Source organism: Oncorhynchus gorbuscha, linkage group LG18 (genome assembly GCF_021184085.1).
Source record: "Oncorhynchus gorbuscha isolate QuinsamMale2020 ecotype Even-year linkage group LG18, OgorEven_v1.0, whole genome shotgun sequence".
Lineage (NCBI taxonomy): Eukaryota > Metazoa > Chordata > Actinopteri > Salmoniformes > Salmonidae > Oncorhynchus > Oncorhynchus gorbuscha.
In genome coordinates, this window is record NC_060190.1 from 59,201,121 (window position 1) to 59,221,324 (window position 20,204).

The window sequence follows — 20,204 nt, forward strand, 5'->3', positions numbered from 1 at the left end:
GTTCCCAAACAACGAAAACAGAGTTGTTGCACCCCTGCTTGGACAGGATGGTTTGTGAGCTTGCCCAGATATTCTCGACTGTAGACGCAAGTCTGCTCAAAGGCATTCAGGCATGCAGCCCCAACTCAAAAAACATCCTAGATACATCATGCTGAACTGAGTTTGCTACGGTATTGATGTTAAAAGAGAAGAGATGTTGGTGGCCAGAAACTTACTTGTCCTGAAAAGAGATGCTGGATGTCCTTCCAAACACATGCTTGCTGTGCATAACCTCCTGGATGATGATATGTTTCATTCTCTGAAGGAAATCATTCAGGTTGCCCTTTACAATTCCAGTGAGCAGCTGCTCCTGTGAAAGGTCCTTTAGTGCACTGCGCCGGCCGCACTCCTGGTTGCGTAAGACAATGGGTCAGAAAAGGCTTGCAGCCATGTCCATTGAGGGTGAACTTCTTGGGCAACTAAGTCACAGTGTCATTGACTGCTTTGCCACCTTAAAAATACACTTTGATGAATAACACAAAAAAACACTACATGTGTTATTCACCAACACCAGCTCTAATAAAGTGTTAATTAAGTTGGAATTTGCAACATCCACAGTGTTAGGGACCCAACATTCTGGGGGTGTTAGTTTATCAACACATTGAGAAGTGTTAGTTTTAAACAAATCAAAATGTTATTTGTGACATGCGCCAAATACAACAGGTGAAACCTTACAGTGAAATGCTTACCTACAAGCCCTTAACCAACTGGTGTAAACCTTACAGTGAAATGCTTACTTACAAGCCCTTAACCGACAATGCAGTTAAGAAAATTCCAACAAAAAGTAAGAGATGAGAATAACAAATAATTAAAGAGCAGCAGTAAATAACAATAGCGGGGCTATATACAGGGGGTACCGGTAGAGAGTCAATGTGCGGGGGCACGGGTGTTGAGGTAATTGAGGTAATATGTACATGTAGGTAGAGTTATTAAAGTGAGTATGCATATATAATAACAGAGAGTAGCAGCAGCGTAGAAGAGGGTTGGGGGTGCAATGCAAATAGTCTGGGTAGCCATTTGATTAGATGTTCAGGAGTCTTATGGCTTTGGGGTAGAAGCTGTTTAGAAGCCTCTTGGACCTAGACTTGGTGCTCCTGTTCTGCTTGCCGTGAGGTAGCAGAGAGAACAGTCTATGACTAGGGTGGCTGGAGTCTTTGACCATTTTTAGGACCTTCCTCTGACATTGCCTGGTATAGAGGTCCTGGATGGCAGGAAGCTTGGCCCAGTGATGTACTGGGCCGTACACACTACCGTCTGTAGTGCCTTGCTGTCGGAAGCCGAGCAGTTGCCATACCAGGCACAACTGTCTTGGTGTGCTTGGACCATGTTTGTTTGTTGGTGATGTGGACGCCAAGGAACTTGAAGCTCTCAACCTGCTCCACTACCGCCCCATTGATGAGAATGGGGGCATGCTCAGTCCTCCTTTTTCTGTAGTCCACAATCATTTCCTTTGTCTTGATCACGTTGAGGAAGAGGTTGCAGTCCTTGCATCAAACGGTCAGGTCTCTGACCTCCTCCCTATAGGCTGTCTCATCATTGTCGGTGACACTGTTGTGTCATCAGCAAACTCAATGATGGTGTTGGTGTCGTGCCTGGCCGTGCAGTCATGAGTGAACAGGGAGTACAGGAGGGGACTGAGCACGCACCCCTGAAGAGCCCCTGTGTTGAGGATCAGCGTGGTGGATGTGTTGTTACCTACCCTTACCACCTGGGGGCGGCCTGTCAAGAAGTCCAGGATCCAGTTGCAGAGGAAGGTGTCCCAGGGTCCTTAGCTTAGTGATGAGCTTTGAGGGCAATATGGTGTTGAACCCTGAGCTGTAGTCAATGAATAGCATTCTGACAAAAGGTGTTCCTTTTGTCCAGGTGGGATAAGGCAGTGTGGAGTGCAATAGAGATTGCATAATCTGTGGATCTGTTGGTGCGGTATGCAAATTGAAGTGGGTCTAGGGTTTCTGGGATGATGGTGTTGATGTGAGCCATGACCAGCCTTTCAAAGCATTTCATGGCTACAGACGTGAGTGCTACGGGTCGGTAGTCATTTAGGCAGGTTACCTTAGCTTTCTTGGGCACAGGGTCTATGGTGGTCTGCTTGAAACATGTTGGTATTACAGACTCAGACAGGGAGAGGTTGAAAATGTCAGTGAAGACACTTGCCAGTTGGTCGGTGCATGCTCATAGTACACGTCTTGGTAATCTGTCTGGCCCTGCGGCCTTGTGAATGTTGACCTGTTTTAAGGTCTTACTCACATCGGCTGTGGAGAGCGTGATCACACAATTGTCTGGAGCAGCTGATGCTCTCATGCATGTTTCAGTGTTACTTGCCTCGAAGAGAGCATAGAAGTTATTTAGCTCGTCCGGTTGGCTCGTGTCACTGGGCAGCTCTCGGCTGTGCTTCCCTTTGTAGTCTGTAATAGTTTGCAAGCCCTGCCACATCTGATAAGTGTCTGAGCCGGTGTAGTACGATTCAATCTTAGCCCTGTATTGATTCTTTGCCTATTTGATGGTTCGTCAGAGGGAATAGCGGGATTTCTTATAGGCTTCCAGGTTAGAGTCCCGCTCCTTGAAATCGGCAGCTCTACATTTACATTACATTACATTTAAGTCATTTAGCAGACGCTCTTATCCAGAGCGACTTACAAATTGGTGCATTCACCTTATGACATCCAGCGGAACAGTCACTTTACAATAGTGCATCTAAATCTTAAAGCGGGGGGGGGGGGTGAGAGGGAATACTTATCCTATCCTAGGTATTCCTTAAAGAGGTGGGGTTTCAGGTGTCTCCGGAAGGTGGTGATTGACTCCTCTGTCCTGGCGTCGTGAGGGAGTTTGTTCCACCATTGGGGGGGCCAGAGCAGCGAACAGTTTTGACTGGGCTGAGCGGGAGCTCTACTTCCTCAGTGGTAGGGAGGCGAGCAGGCCAGAGGTGGATGAACGCAGTGCCCTTGTTTGGGTGTAGGGCCTGATCAGAGCCTGGAGGTACTGAGGTGCCGTTCCCCTCACAGCTCCGTAGGCAAGCACCATGGTCTTGTAGCGGATGCGAGCTTCAACTGGAAGCCAGTGGAGAGAACGGAGGAGCGGGGTGACGTGAGAGAACTTGGGAAGGTTGAACACCAGACGGGCTGCGGCGTTCTGGATGAGTTGAAGGGGTTTAATGGCACAGGCAGGGAGCCCAGCCAACAGCGAGTTGCAGTAATCGAGACGGGAGATGACAAGTGCCTGGATTAGGACCTGCGCCGCTTCCTGTGTGAGGCAGGGTCATACTCTGCGGATGTTGTAGAGCATGAACCTACAGGAACGGGCCACCGCCTTGATGTTGGTTGAGAACGACAGGGTGTTGTCCAGGATCACACCAAGGTTCTTAGCGCTCTGGGAGGAGGACACAATGGAGTTGTCAACCGTGATGGCGAGATCATGGAACGGGCAGTCCTTCCCGGGAGGAAGAGCAGCTCCGTCTTGCCGAGGTTCAGCTTGAGGTGGTGATCCGTCATCCACACTGATATGTCTGCCAGACATGCAGAGATGCGATTCGCCACCTGGTCATCAGTAGGGGAAAGGAGAAGATTAGTTGTGTGTCGTCTGCATAGCAATGATAGGAGAGACCATGTGAGGTTATGACAGAGCCAAGTGACTTGGTGTATAGCGAGAATAGGAGAGGGCCTAGAACAGAGCCCTGGGGGACACCAGTGGTGAGAGCGCGTGGTGAGGAGACAGATTCTCGCCACGCCACCTGGTAGGAGCGACCTGTCAGGTAGGACGCAATCCAAGCGTGGGCCGCGCCGGAGATGCCCAACTCGGAGAGGGTGGAGAGGAGGATCTGATGGTTCACAGTATCGAAGGCAGCCGATAGATCTAGAAGGATGAGAGCAGAGGAGAGAGAGTTAGCTTTAGCAGTGCGGAGCGCCTCCGTGATACAGAGGAGAGCAGTCTCAGTTGAATGACTAGTCTTGAAACCTGACTGATTTGGATCAAGAAGGTCATTCAGAGAGAGATAGCGGGAGAGCTGGCCAAGGACGGCACGTTCAAGAGTTTTGGAGAGAAAAGAAAGAAGGGATACTGGTCTGTAATTGTTGACATCGGAGGGATCGAGTGTAGGTTTTTTCAGAAGGGGTGCAACTCTCGCTCTCTTGAAGACGGAAGGGACGTAGCCAGCGGTCAGGGATGAGTTGATGAGCGAGGTGAGGTAAGGGAGAAGGTCTCCGGAAATGGTCTGGAGAAGAGGGGAGGGGATAGGGTCAAGCGGGCAGGTTGTTGGGCGGCCGGCCGTCACAAGACGCGAGATTTCATCTGAGAGAGAGGGGAGAAAGAGGTCAGAGCACAGGGTAGGGCAGTGTGAGTAGAACCAGCGGTGTCGTTTGACTTAGCAAACGAGGATCGGATGTCGTCGACCTTCTTTTCAAAATGGTTGACGAAGTCGTCTGCAGAGAGGGAGGAGGGGGGGGAGGAGGATTCAGGAGGGAGGAGAAGGTGGCAAAGAGCTTCCTAGGGTTAGAGGCAGATGCTTGGAATTTAGCGTGGTAGAAAGTGGCTTTAGCAGCAGAGTCAGAGGAGGAAAATGTAGAGAGGAGGGAGTGAAAGGATGCCAGGTCCGCAGGGAGGCGAGTTTTCCTCCATTTCCGCTCGGCTGCCCAGAGCCCTGTTCTGTGAGCTCGCAATGAGTCATCGAGCCACGGAGCGGGAGGGGAGGACCGAGCCGGCCTGGAGGATAGGGGACATAGAGAGTCAAAGGATGCAGAGAGGGTGGAGAGGAGGGTTGAGGAGGCAGAATCAGGAGATAGGTTGGAGAAGGTTTGAGCGGAGGGAAGAGATGATAGGATGGAAGAGGAGAGAGTAGCGGGGGAGAGAGAGCGAAGGTTGGGACGGCTCGATACCATCCGAGTAGGGGCAGTGTGGGAGGTGTTGGATGAGAGCGAGAGGGAAAAGGATACAAGGTAGTGGTCGGAGACTTGGAGGGGAGTTGCAATGAGGTTTAGTGGAAGAACAGCATCTAGTAAAGATGAGGTCGAGTGTATTGCCTGCCTTGTGAGTAGGGGGGGAAGGTGAGAGGGTGAGGTCAAAAGAGGAGAGGAGTGGAAAGAAGGAGGCAGAGAGGAATGAGTCAAAGGTAGACGTGGGGAGGTTAAAGTCGCCCAGAACTGGGAGAGGTGAGCCGTCCTCAGGAAAGGAGCTTATCAAGGCATCAAGCTCATTGATGAACTCTCCGAGGGAACCTGGAGGGTGATAAATGATAAGGATGTTAAGCTTGAAAGGGCTGGTAACTGTGATAGCATGGAATTCAAAGGAGGCGATAGACAGATGGGTAAGGGGAGAAAGAGAGAATGACCACTTGGGAGAGATGAGGATCCCGGTGCCACCACCCCGCTGACCAGAAGCTCTCGGGGTGTGCGAGAACACGTGGGCGGACGAAGAGAGAGCAGTAGGAGTAGCAGTGTTGTCTGTGGTGATCCATGTTTCCGTTAGTGCCAAGAAGTCGAGGGACTGGAGGGAGGGATAGGCTGAGATCAACTCTGCCTTGTTGACCGCAGATCGGCAGTTCCAGAGGCTACCGGAGACCTGGAACTCCACGTGGGTCGTGCGCGCTGGGACCACCAGATTAGGGTGGCCGCGGCCACGCGGTGTGGAGCGTTTGTATGGTCTGTGCAGAGAGGCAAATGTTGCCTGTAATCCATGGCTACTGGTTGGGGTATGTACATACAGTCCCTGTGGGGATGACGTCCTCGATGCACTTATTGATAAAGCCAGTGGTTGATGTGGTGTACTCCTCAATGCCATCGGAAGAATCTCAGGACATGTTCCAGTCTGTGATAGCAAAACAGTCCTGTAGTTTAGCATCTGCTTCATCTGATCACTTTTTCATAGACCGAGTCACTGGTGCTTCCTGCTTTAATTTTAGCTTGTAAGCAGGAATCAGAAGGATATAATTATGGTCAGATTTGCCAAATGGAGGAAGGGAGAGGGAGAGGGAGAGCTTAGTACACGTCTCTGTGTGTGGAGTAAAGGTGGTCTAGAATGGTTTTTCCTTTGGTTGCACATTTAACATGCTGATAGAAATTTAAGTTTCCCTGCATTAAAGTCCCCAGGGGCTTTCTGAGTGGCACCGTGATCTAGGCACTGCATCGCAGTGTTAGCTGTGCCATTAGAGATTCTGGGTTGGAGTCCAGGCTCTGTCGCAGCCGGCCGCGACCGCGAGACTCATGGGTGGCGCACAATTGGCCCAGCGTCGTCCGGGTTAGGGTAGGGTTTGGCCGGCAGGGATGTCCTTGCCCCATCACGCACTAGCAACACCTGTGGCGGACCGGGCGCAGTGCAAGCTGACACAGTCGCCAGTTCCTCCGACACATTGGTGCGGCTGGCTTCCGGGTTAAGTGTGCATTGTGTCAAGAAGCAGTGCGGCTTGGTTGGGTTGTGTTTTAGAGGACGCATGGCTCTCGATCTTTATCTCTCCCAAGTCCGTACAGGAGTTTCAGCGATGAGACAAGACTGTAACTACCAATTGGATACCACGAAATTGGGGAGAAAAAGGGTAAAAAAAGAAGTCCCGACCACTAGGAGCGCTGCCTCTGGATGAGCATTTTCCTTTTTGTTTATGGTGGTATACAGCTCATTGAGTGCGGTTTTAGTGCCAGCATCGGTCGGTGGTGGTATGTAGACAGCTACAAAAATACAGATGAATACTCTCTAAGCTGTAGACCACACTACCTCATGCGAGTAAAACCTTGAGAATTCCTTAGACATCTTGCACCAGCTGTTTACATATATGCATAAGCCCCCGCCCTGTGTCTTACCAGAGGCTGCTGTTCTATCCTGCCGATAGTGTGTATAACCCGCCAGCTGTATGTTCTTAATGTCGTCGTTTAGCCACGATTTGGTTAATTATAAGACTTTTTAATGTCCTGCTGGTAGGATATACGTGCTTTTAATTCGGCCCATTTATTTTCAAGTGAAAAGCAGGACGGAAGGTAAAGGCAGATTGGCCACACCCTGATCTTTGTCTGCAAAATCTCAGTTTCCTTCTCCGTTTAACACGATTTCGGTGGGTCACAATTTATGTTAAAATTCTGATCTCAAATTTGCTGTGTGGTGGTACTGAGGGCCTTGAACTGCAAGGCATCATGAAATCAGCAGATTATCAGGTGCTTTGGAGTCCAATATTCAACCCAGTGTCCAAAAACTCAGTCTCTATTGAATGTTGTGTGTCTTCCAACAGGACAACAACCCCAAACACACATCAAAAAGCACCCAGGAATGGTTCAAGAAGAAACACTGGACTGTTCTAGAGTGGCCAACGAAGAGGCCAGATCTGAATCACAACCAAAACCTATGACGAGAGCTGAAAATAGCAGTTGGTGGTGGGCACCCCTCAAACATTGACCAATTAGAGCAGTTGGCTGCTAAAGAGTGAACCAAATTGACAGCAGAAAGGTGCAGCAAGCTCACTGATGGCTACAAGAACCGTGGGTCTGCAGTTCTTGGCCAATGGTTGTGCGACCAAATACTAGCTCTGGGATGCCAATAATTCAGTACATCTTCCATTTCCTTAAATTAAAATTGTAAACTTAAGTTGACAGAAATAAAATTGCATCTGCAATGTTTAAAGTCCAATAACAAGGTGTGGAGGAGAACAAACATTTTTTGTCTTATTTTAGAAGAAATAGAGAATTATTTCAGTGCAAGGGTGCATATACAGTTGTGGCCAAAAGTTTTGAAAATTACACAAATATTAATTTCCACAAAGTTTGCTGCTTCAGTGTGTTTAGATATTTTTGTCAGATGTTAGCATGGAATACTGAAGTATAACTTCACTAGGGTAGGGGGCACTATTTTCACCTCCAGATGAAAAGCATGCCCAAAGTAAACTCCCTGCTACTCAGGCCCAGAAGCTAGGATATGAATATAATTGGAAGATTTGGATAGAAAACACTCAAAATTTCCAAAACTGTTCAAATAATGTCTGTGAATATAACAGAACTGATGTGGCAGGCGAAAACCTGAGAAAAATCCATTCAGGAAGATTTTTTTATGTTTGTAGTTTTCTATTGAATGCCATTATAGTATACATTGACTTAGGACTCAAATTGCACTTCCTATGGCTTCCACTAGATGTCAACAGTCTTTAGAAATTGTTTCAGGCTTGTATTCTGAAAAATTAGGGCGTAAGACTACTCTGAATGAGTGGTCCCTACAGTGTCCCAGAGGTTTTTCATGCGCACGACCGAGAGTGAGCATTTCTTGTTTTCCTTTTATATTGACAACGTTATTGTCCGGTTGAAATATTATCGATTATTTAGGCTAAAAACAACCTGAGGATTGATTATAAACATCGTTTGACATGTTTCTACGAACTTTACGGATACTATTTGGATTTTCGTTTGCCTGTTGTGACTGCATTTGAGTCTGTGGATTACTGAACAAAACACACAAACAAAATTGAGGTTTTTGGATATAAAAAGGGACTTTATTGAACAAAGTGCAGCCATATGAGGATCATCAAAGGTAAGTGATTATTTTAATCACTATTTCTGACTTGTGTAGCTCCTCTACTTGACTGATAACTGTTGTAATGATTTGTCTGCTGGACGCTGATCTCAGAATATCGCATGGTACGCTTTCGTCGTAAAGCCTTCTTGAAATCTGACAGAGTGGTTGAATTAACAAGAAGTTAATCTTTAAACCGATGTATAACACTTGTATATTTTATGAATTTTTATAATGAGTAGTTCTGTTTTTGAATTTGACGCACTGCAATTTCACTGGATGTTGGCCAGTTGGGATGCTAGCATCCCATGTACCCTGTGAGGATAATTACAAGCATTTCATAAGTGTCAAAGGCTTTTATTGACAATTACATGAAGTTGATGCAAAGAGTCAATATTTGCAGTGTTGACCTCTGCAATCCTCCCTGGCATGCTGTCAATTAACTTCTGGGCCACATCCTGACGGACGGCAGCCCATTCTTGCATAATCAATGCTTGGAGTTTGTAAGAATTTGTGGGGTTTTGTTTCTCAACCGCCTCTTGAGGATTGACCACAAGTCCTTAATGGGATTAAGGTCTGGGGAGTTTCCTGACCATGGACCCAAAATATTGATGTTTTGTTCCCCGAGCCACTGAGTTATCACTTTTGCCTTATGGCAAGGTGCTCCATCATGCTGGAAAAGGTATTGCTCGTCACCAAACTGTTTCTGGATGGTTGGGAGAAGTTGCTCTCGGAGGGTGTGTTAGTACCATTCTTTATTCATGGCTGTATTCTTAGGCAAAATTGTGAGTGAGCCCACTCCCTTGGCTGAGAAGCAACCCCACACATGAAGGGTCTCAGGAGGCTTTACTGTTGGCATGACACAGGACTGATGGTAGCGCTCACCTTGTCTTCTCCGGACAAGCTTTTTTTCCGGATGCCCTAACAATCGGAAAGGGGTTTCGTCAGAGAAAATGACTTTACCCCAGTCCTCAGCAATCCAATCCCTGTACCTTTTGCAGAATATCAGTCTGTCCCTGATGTTTTTCCTGGAGAGAAGTGGCTTGTTTGCTGCCCTTCTTGACACCAGGCCATCCTCCAAAAGTCTTTGCCTCACTGTGCGTACAGATGCACTCACACCTGCCTGCTGCCATTCCCGAGCAAGCTCTGTACTGGTGGTGCCCTGATCCCGCAGCTGAATCAACTTTAGGAGATGGTCCTGGTGCTTGCTGGACTTTCCTGGGCGCCCTGAAGCCTTCTTCACAACAATTGAACCGCTCTCTTTGAAGTTCTTGACGATCCGATAAAATGTTGATTTAGGTGCAATCTTACTGGCAGCAATATCCTTGCCTGTGAAGCCCTTTTTGTGCAAAGCAATGATGACGACACGTGTTTCCTTCCAGGTAAACATGGCTGACAGTGGAAGAGCAATGATTCCAAGCACCACCCTCCTTTTGAAGCTTCCAGTCTGTTATTTGAACTCAATCAGCATGACAGAGTGGTCTCCACCCTTGTCCTCGTCAACACTCACACATGTGTTAACGAGAGAATCACTGACATGATGTCAGCTGGTCCTTTTGTGGCAGGGCTGAAATGCAGTGGAAATTATTTTGGGGGGTTCAGTTCATTTGCATGGCAAAGAGGGACTTTGCAATTAATTGCAATTCATCTGATCATTCTTCATATCATTCTGGAGTATATACAAATTGCCATCATACAAACTGAGGCAGCAGACTGTGAAAATTAATATTTGTGTCATTCTCAAAACTTTTGGCCACGACTGTACATTTGGCTGCAACAGTACACAGAAACCATCCATGTGAACACATTTTTGCATGGTTTATATTCAAAATACTTGTTTCCATTAACCACAATCACATTAAGATATGTCAGCTGGATGGAATTGGGTTAGAGAGGCCCTCTACATGTTACTGTGGCCATCTCTCTCGCTCCACAGAACAATGCAAACAAACCAGCCTCATGGAGCATTCGGTAAATGCTTGTGAAGTGGCCACTTACTGTACCAACTGATCGTGTGTATGTATGTGTCTATAGGGGAGAGAGGAGGCTTCATCAATAGAACAAATAGCAAAAGGATTATGAAAATGTGAGGAAGAGAGTCTGAAGTGTCTGGGTTTGTAGTTACATCCGTTCCTTTCTAATGCTTTCATGACTCGCATCAAATAACCCTGAAAGGAAACAATTATTGACCACTTCAATATTGGAATAGTCTTTTTTTGTGAGTAACATCAAGTGCTACGATGATCAGAGCAGTAGCCACTAGTTTTACATCAGAGTGTCTGAAGTCAATGGAGATAAATAATGAGACACATGAAGTCGGGCAGGTTGGCTAGAATGTTCCAAAATTAGTTTGAAGTAAATTACACCATTTTCCTTGAGATGGTAGAGGGAGAGTGGGCCTATTGTTGGTGCTACTGCTGCCAAAAGCATCATCTTCTCTGTGTGTCTATGTAATGGCTCATTTCCTTGGCCCCCTCAGCCCCCTACAGCTGGGTGCCATTCCCTGGCCCTCTCCCACCCCCTGGCAAGCCAAAGAAGGATGGGCTCCAGCTGGCAGGACAGGACAGGCTGGGGGACAATTAGAGGAGTGTGGGTGAGACAACCATACCTTATGCCAATTAGTATGCCTTGAGCCAGTCAGACATGTCATCCATAATGACCTCCAACACTGGAGCCAGGTGGGATTGTGTGTGCATGCACACGTCTATGTTGAATGGGGAATAAAGTCACTCAAAAAGGTTGATAATCATATGATTTATGTTTGCTTATTAATATGAATATCAGTTGAAAGTATAGTCCAGAAGCAGTCACTGCAATAGAAAAGTAGGCATTTTCTTGTGGGGTGTTGCAGGCCATATATACAAACATATGTAACAAAGCACATTTCCTATCTCAAAAGTCAATCTAGAGGAGTGACCTAACCAAAAGGCGTGTACCTGCCACAGTAACCATGACATCATCAGAGTGATGCAACACTGTGTACCCATTTTTTTTAGCACAGTCAATTCCCTGTTTGAATATCCATCCTTTCTGCCTTTCTCCCTTCCATGAAATGACCACTAATCTGCCATGACTGGACAAGCTATGTGGTGGAACTTTCTATTTCACCTGCACAATCAACTTGGATGGGAATTATTAGGGAGAAGGGAAGGATGCAAGTTAATAGTATTGGAATAGGTCAAACAACAGTCTTGCCCATCACAGCAGTCCAGCCCATCAGGATGCTCTGTTGTTGTTTGACCTTGCCTTCCTGTGGCAGTGGTGGCAGACCCCTGTCTGCCCGGTCATCCTCGTCCAGGAGCTGCTCGATGTAGCAGGAGCAGCCCAGGAGGACGTGGCCTGTGGCCTGCATGGAGAACAGGGTCCATCTCAGAGCCTCTCTACAGGAAAAGGGAAACAGATGCAAGACAGACAGACACTAATACCTGGACTGTAGATCAGTGATCAGACAGGTGAGGGGCAAACCGATAGACGTAAGCATATAGTAAGGCAAATGGAGAAACACCAACAAATTAGTGGCCTCCAGAGTCAGACAGATGGGAATCACAGTGTGATTATCGGTGCAGGGATGGAACCCGCATCTCCTTGATCTCTCCTAGTTTAGATAAAACTTCCATTCTCTTTCCATTGACTTTTTATAGAGAACAATACAAGCAGAAAATAAAGGAGCCTAGAAAACATTATTTGTCGATTTTGCACAATTTAACTCCTCGCTGTCACAACCGCTCAGCTAAAACTGAAAATCGTCAGAGCTCAGTATGGATGACATAATCCTCCAAAATTAATCTGAACATATCAATAACCTCCTCCTACGTCTAACTGCCACACCTCTGTGTACACACATAAACAGACAGTGGACACACACTTACAGATCACTCACTTTCAGCATCTTCTTGGCAGCGTAGCAGCACACATCGTAGGAGACAGAATAGATGCCATAAAGGGTGGCCTTCACATTCTGACAGCCAAAGAAATCCTGAGGGTTGTTCTTGTACAGGTCAAAGGTTATTTTAGCCACATCTTTCCTTGCCTGGGGTTTGAGCTCATTTTGCATTCTGCGAAGAGTGTTCTGGGAGCAGAAATATTGAGATGGGGAGAGAAAGAGAAACAAAAGCAAATCAATTTCCCCCAGGAATTAAGTCTGGTCTCCAACAGCTTATTTTCGATGGGAAACTCATATTGAGTGTGAAGGAAAACTGCATTGATAATCTCTTATACTGGCTGTCAAACTAAGATACATGAATGCAAGACTAGTTAGATCCCCCATGCACACACCCCTCCACCCAAGGGCTTCAGTCATCTGCAAAAGAACATAACAAGCATTAGAATACAGATTAATTCATTCTGAATGGTGGATGGACAACGGGAGATTAAATGGCATTATGTTAATGAGCGACGCTCAGCATGACAGGAGCCAAGTAAACACACAGGGTGATGCCATTCAGGTGGCAGCTCATCATTTAATGAATATGAGAATTACCTGCTTTGGATAAACAAACACCACTCAACTCTTGCTCAAATGGTACTTTTATTATACCCACAATTGTAGAGGAACTAAATGAGGGGTTTATGATTTATCATATACACTGACTAGCCAGTTTATTAGTTACACCCATCTAAACTCAGCAAAAAAAGAAACGTCCCTTTTTTAGGACCCTGTCTTTCAAAGATAATTTGTAAAAATAGAAATAACTTCACAGATCTTCATTGTAAATGGTTTAAACACGGTTTCCCATGCGTGTTCAATGAACCATAAACAATTCAGGAACATGCACCTGTGGAACGGTCATTAAGACACTAACAGCTTACAGACGTTAGGCAAGTAAGGTCACAGTTATGAAATCTTAGGACACTAAAGAGGACTTTCTACTGAGTCTGAAAAACACCAAAAGAAAGATGCCCAGGGTCCCTGCTCATCTGCGTGAACATACCTTAGGCATGCTGCATGGAGACATGAGGACTGCAGATGTGGCCAGGGCAATAAATTGCAATGTCCATACTGTGAGACGCCTAACACAGTGCTACAGGGAGACAGGATGGACAGTTGATCGTCCTCGCAGTGGCAGACCACACGTAACAACACCTGCACAGAATCGGAACATCACACCTGCGGGACGGGTACAGGATGACAACTGCCCGAGTTACACCAGGAACGCACAATCCCTCCATCAGTGCTCAGACTCTCAGCCTATTGCCTATGTGCACAAACCCACCGTCGCTGGACCAGACAGGACTGGCAAAAAGTGCTCTTCACTGACGAGTCGCGGGTTTTGTCTCACCAGGGGTGATGGTCAGATTTGCGTTTATCATCGAAGGAATGAGCATTACACCAAGGCCTTTACTCCACAACAGGATCGATTTGGAGGTGGAGGATCTGTCATGGTCTGGGGCGGTGTGTCACAGCATTATCGAACTGAGCTTGTTGTCAATGCAGGCAATCTCAACGCTGTGCGTTACAGGGAAGACATCCTCCTCCCTCATGTGGTACCCTTCCTGCAGCCTCATCCTGACATTACCCTCCAGCATGACAATGCCACCAGCCATACTGCTCGTTCTATGCTTGATTTCCTGCAAGACAGGAATGTCAGTGTTTGCCATGGCCAACAAAGAGCCCGGATCTCAATCCCATTGAGCATGTCTGGGACCTGTTGGATTGGAGGGTGAGGTCTAGGGCCATTCCCCCAGAAATGTCCGAGAACTTGCAGATGCCTTGGTGGAAGAGTGGGGTAACATCTCACAGCAAGAACTGGCAAATCTGGTACAGTCCATGAGGAGGAAATGCACTGCAGTACTTAATGCAGCTGGTGGCCACACCAGATACTGACTGTTACTTTTGATTTTGACACCCCTGGGATTTGTCAGACCAGGCGATGTTTTTCCACTCCTCAATCGTCCAGTGTTGATGATTGCATGCCTACTTGAGCCACTTCTTATTGTTTTTAGCTGACGGGAATAGAACCCGGTGTTTACTGCAATAGCCCATCCATGACAAGGATCTTCACCGTTATTTGTCTGTTTGTGGCCCACCTGTTAGCTTGCACAATTCGTGACATTTTCCTTCGACCTCTCATCAAAGAGCGGTTTTGCCCACAGGACTGCGCTGACTGAATATTTTTAGATTGTCTCGCCATTCTTGGTAAACCCTAGAAACTGTCGTGTGTGAAAAGCCCAGGAGGGCGACCATTTCTGAAACACTGGATCTGGCATGCCTGGCACTGACAAACATACCAAGCTCAAGTCACATAGGTTACTAGTTTTGCGCATTCTAACATTCAATCTAACAGTAACAATGCCTTGGTGCCTGTCTGCATGCTTTATACAGCAAGTCATGGCCACGAGACTCACTGTCTACAGGAGCGATCCATTTTCAAGAACGGGGTGGTGTACCTAATAAACTGACAGGTGAGTATGTCAGACAATTTCCCTCAACTCTTCACCCAGAATAAGAATGCTTTTCCATTTATCTGAACGGAATCATTTCTGATGTGCAATATGGGAGTAGATTCTCTCTTTTGTTCCATCTTATCTAAACGACTCTTAGTTCTAGTAGCAATGTTGACTATGATGTTAGCCCATATGGTGAAATTGACAACGATGTAGGCTGTGTGTAGTGGTTAGTGGTTATGATATGAAGGATTGGCTTGGAAAGGATTTTTTTCTCGTCTGGTCACAGACAGATGTTGTGTTGTGCACTGAAGTCCATAAGCGAAGGGAAAAGGTAAGTTGAGGAGAGTGCGTAGATGTGAAAAGGAATTATATAATGAGAAAAGTGATGATGCTGTTTATATGTGGCTGCTATGAAAGCGAACTGTATGTGTGATTGATTCATTATTTTTCAGTTGAAAATAGTTTCTTAAACGGAAGCAAATGGAACAAAAACAGGGATAAACCTACTTAAATGTGTCCAATAGAAACTCTGGTCTGCAACTGTTAGGACTAATGTCTACACCCTAGATCAGCTAGACGCAGGCAAGATTGTATTGAAAGTGTCACTATTTGTCATCTTGATTACTCTAATTTGTCTCTCAACCTGTGCACCTACTGTAAATGACGAGGTGCTCATGTCTCCATCCTAACAATGGGAGTTTTGGTACCAAGGGCGGGGAAGCAGGTGACAAGTTTAACTCTGCATGTTATGCCAATCAAAACACATAGGGCTCATTCTGGACAGATTCTCTATGTTATGAATTTTAAATTCGTAGGCTATGTTGTAGCAACCTCATGATGGGTATTTACATAGGGAACATTTGAGTATTATGTAATAGGCAAAAACTATTAATGTTACATTGAGCTGGGTGAATGGAATATAAATGACAGTCATCCAATATGCTGTAATATAAATAAGGCCATATAATAAAAATGTCCTATCTCAAAATGGTGCCAACCGCCACTGATATACACACACTACAAACCGCCATCAATAAAAGACAATACTGTGGAATCATCTTCATCGACCTGGCCAAGGCTTTTGACTCTGTCAATCATCGCATTCTTATCGGCAAACTCAACAGCCTTGGTTTCTCAATTGACCGCCTCGCCTGGTTCACCAACTACTTCTCAGAGTTCAGTGTGTCAAATCGGAGGGCCTGTTGTCCGGACCTCTGGCAGTCTCTATGGGGGTGCCGCAGGGTTCAATTCTTGGGCCGACTCTTTTCTCTGTACATATCAATGATGTCGCTCTTGCTGCTGGTGATTCTCTGATCCCCCTCTACGCAGATGACACCATTCTGTATACTTCTGGCTCTTCTTTGGACACTGTGTTAACAAACCTCCAAACAAGCTTCAATGCCATACAACACTCCATTCATGGCCTCCAAATGGTCCTAAATGCTAGTAAAACTAAATGCATGCTTTTCAACCAATCACTGCCCGCACCCGCCTGCCCGACTAGCATCACTACTCTCGAAGGTTCTGACTTAGAATATGTGGACAAAAACATATACCTAGGTGTCTGGTTAGACTGTAAACTCTCCTTCCAGATTCACATTAAGCATCTCCAATCCAAAATTAAATCTAGAATCCACTTCCTATTTCGCAATAAAGCATCCTTCACTCACGCTGCTAAACATACCCTTGTAAAACTGACCATCCTACCAATCCTTGACTTTGGCGATGTAATTGACAAAATATCCTCAAACACTCTACTCAGCAAATTGGATGTAGTCTATCACAGTGCCATCCATTTTGTCACCAAAGCCCCATATACTACCCACCACTGTGACCTGTATGCTCTCGTTGGCTGGCCCTCGCTTCATATTCGTCAACAAACCCACTGGCTCCAGGTCATCTATAAGTATTTGCTATGTAAAGCCCCACCTTATCTCAGCTCACTGGTCACCATAACAACACCCACCAGAAGCACACGCTCCAGCAGGTATATTTCACTGGTCACCCCCAAAGCCAACTCCACCTTTGGTCGCCTTTCCTTCAAGTTCTCTGCTGCCAATGACTGGAACAAATTGCAAAAATCACTGAAACTGGAGACTCATATCTCCCGCACTAACTTTAAGCATCAGCTGTCAGAGCAGCTTACCGATCATTGCACCTGTACATAGCCCATCTGTAAATAGCCCACCCAACTACCTCATCCCTATATTGTTATTTATTTTTGCTCTTTTGCACCCCAGTATCTCTACTTGCTCATCATCATCTTCACATTTATCACACCAGTGTAAATGCTAAATTGTAATAATTTTGCCAATATGGCCTATTTATTGCCTTACCTCCCTTATCTTACGTCATTTGCACACACTGTATATACATTTTTCTATTGTGTTATTGACTGTACGTTTGTTTATCCCATGTGTAACATTGTTTGTGTCGCACTACTTTGCTTTATCTTGGCCAGGTCGCAGTTGTAAATTTGTTCTCATCTGGCCTACCTGGTTAACTAAAGGTAACAAAAAAACATCGACACTCCCACACACATTCACTACAGACGCACGAGCACACTGACAAAATATTACACACACACACACTTTTATTTTCTGCCACTACTCTGTTCTTTATTTGACTACTATTATTCATCCTGATGCCTAGTCACTATACCTTGCCTTCATATACACATCTACCTCAGATACCTTGTACCTCTACACATTGACCTGGTATTAGTACTCCCTGTATAGATCTCCATTCTTGGGTATTTTATTTTATTCCTTGTGTCACTTTATTTTTAAACTTGCATCGTTGGGAAGGGCTTGTAAGCAAGCATTTCCCGGTATTGTCTACACCAGTTGTATTCGGTGAATGTGACAAATAAAATGTGATGATAATACACAGAAGTGAGGCCTCTTCTCCATTCTACCTGGGTGACCCGGTGTAATGGCACCACCTAGTGGACTCTGGGAAGAAGGCTCAGAGGTTATATATACTGTACAGTGTCTTTGGAAAGTATTCAGACCTTCACTTTTTCACATTTTCTTAGGTTACAGCCTTAATCCAATAATTGATTAAATTGTTCTCTTCCCTCAATAATCTACACACAATGTAGAAAATAGTAAAAATAAAGAAAAACCCTGGAATGAGTAGGTGTCCAAACATTTGACTGGTACTGTATACACACGGTGCCATCGGAAAGTAGTCAAACCCCTTGACTTTTCCACATTGTTACGTTACAGCCTCATGCTAAATAAAATAAAATGTTTATGACAAAGTTAAATTCGATTTTTAGACATTTTAGCAAACGTATTAAACATAACAGAAATACCTTATTTACATAAGTATTCAGATCCTTTGCTATGAGAATCAAAATTGAGCTTAGGTGCATCCTCCTTCCATTGATCACACTGATGTTTCCTGACCCCTCCTGTCTCAGCCTCCAGTATTTATGCTGCAGTAGTTTGTGTCGGGGGGCTAGGGTCAGTTTGTTAGATCTGGAGTACTTCTCCTGTCCTATTCGGTGTCCTGTGTGAATTTAAGTGTGCTCTCTCTAATTCTCTCTTTCTTTCTCTCTCTCGGAGGACCGGAGCCCTAGGACCATGCCTCAGGACTACCTGACATGATGACTCCTTGCTGTCCCCAGTCCACCTGGCCGTGCTGCTGCTCCAGTTTCAACTATTCTGCCTTATTATTATTGGACCATGCTGGTCATTTATGAACATTTGAACATCTTGGCCATGTTCTGTTATAATCTCCACCCGGCACAGCCTGAAGAGGACTGGCCACCCCACATAGCCTGGTTCCTAGGTTTTGGCCTTTCTAGGAAGTTTTTCCTAGCCACCATGCTTCTACACCTGCATTGCTTGCTGTTTGGGGTTTTAGGCTGGGTTTCTGTACAGCACTTTGAGATATCAGCTGATGTACGAAGGGCTATATAAATACATTTGATTTGATGTTTCTACAACTTGATTGGATTCCACCTGTGGTAAATTCAATTGATTGGACATGATTTGGAAAGGAACACACGTCTATATAAGGTCCCACAGTTGACAGTGCATGTCAGAGCAAAAACCAAGCCATGAGGTCAAAGGAATTGTCCGTAGAGCTCCGAGACAGGATTGTGGGAGACTAGTCTGGATCGAGGCAAAGTTGAACGGAGCACAGAGAGATCCTTGATGAAAACCTGCTCCAGAGCACTCAGGACCTCAGACTGGGACGAAGGTTCACCTTCCAACAGGACAACAACCCTAAGAACACACCCAAGACAATGCAGGAGTGGCTTCAGGACAAGTCTCTGAATGTCCTTGAGTGACCCAGCCAGAGCCCAGACTTGAACATCTCTGGAGAGATGGATTACCATTTGACAGGTGTACCGCCCCAGTCAAACTCCCCCCCCCCCCCCCCCCCACCACTCTTCTCTCTTATTAAATGTGTACTCGTTCTCAAGCACCCTCTTCCTTCTCTTTCATCCCTGCCACATTTCCTCCTTTGTTCTCCTTACCTTGTTGAGTAGGTCTCGTAGCCCGATAGCCATGATTCCCTTTCAATGTTGCGGTCAGCGCTGGTGACCCGGAAGGGCTTAGGCCGACGAGACCTGACAAGGAGCTGCTGGGTCATGGAGGCACTGGCTGACACACTGGCTGTCACACACCTGGTGGAGACACAAGCAAACACACAGAGTCAAAAACTGTCAAATGTATTGGAAAATTATGCTGATCTTGACTCTAAATGTGGTCCTCTGTAGCTCAGTTGGTAAAACATGGCGCTTGCTACACCAGGATAGTGCGCTCAGAAAAAAACTGTTCCAATAGGGTTTGGTTCCAGATGGCGCGATCTTCTGGTCAGGCTCCGTAGACAGGCACATCGCTCACGAGTATACTACTAGCCAATGTCCAGTCTCTTGACAACAAGGTAGACGAAATTTGAGAAAGGGTTGCCTTCCAGAGAGACATCAGAGGCTGTAACATGGCTCTCTCTCTCTCACTGTTTCACAGAAACATGGCTCTCTCTCTCTCACTGTTTCACAGAAACATGGCTCTCTCGGGATATGTTGTCGGAATCGGTCCAGCCACCGGGCTTCTCCATGCATCGTGACGACAGAGATAAACACCTCTCTGCGAAAAGGAAGGGCGGGTGTGTATGCTTTACGATTAACTTTACGATTAACTTTTTGGAGGGGAAATGTAGCGTAAACGTTGCGCTCCTAGTGTTAAAGGGCCATCTTAAAACTGAAACGCCTACGATTGCATGTTAATTTAAAAGTCAGTACCTTCTCAAACCAATTGACATTGTTCAGAGAGACTTCTTCTCTCATA

The 20,204-nt window shown here is 45.9% G+C and overlaps 1 protein-coding gene across 1 annotated transcript; it reads right to left on the bottom strand.

The window, feature by feature from the left end:
* Positions 1-10,837: 10,837 nt before the first annotated feature.
* Positions 10,838-19,530, bottom strand: LOC124002403 (cell death activator CIDE-3-like). The gene is made up of 3 exons (XM_046309773.1): positions 19,391-19,530; positions 12,381-12,580; positions 10,838-11,891 (listed from the first exon to the last, which is right to left on the bottom strand). Exons 1-3 carry the CDS (start codon positions 19,421-19,423, stop codon positions 11,690-11,692), a joined length of 435 nt encoding a protein of 144 aa, XP_046165729.1. The 5' UTR covers positions 19,424-19,530; the 3' UTR covers positions 10,838-11,689.
* Positions 19,531-20,204: the final 674 nt, after the last annotated feature.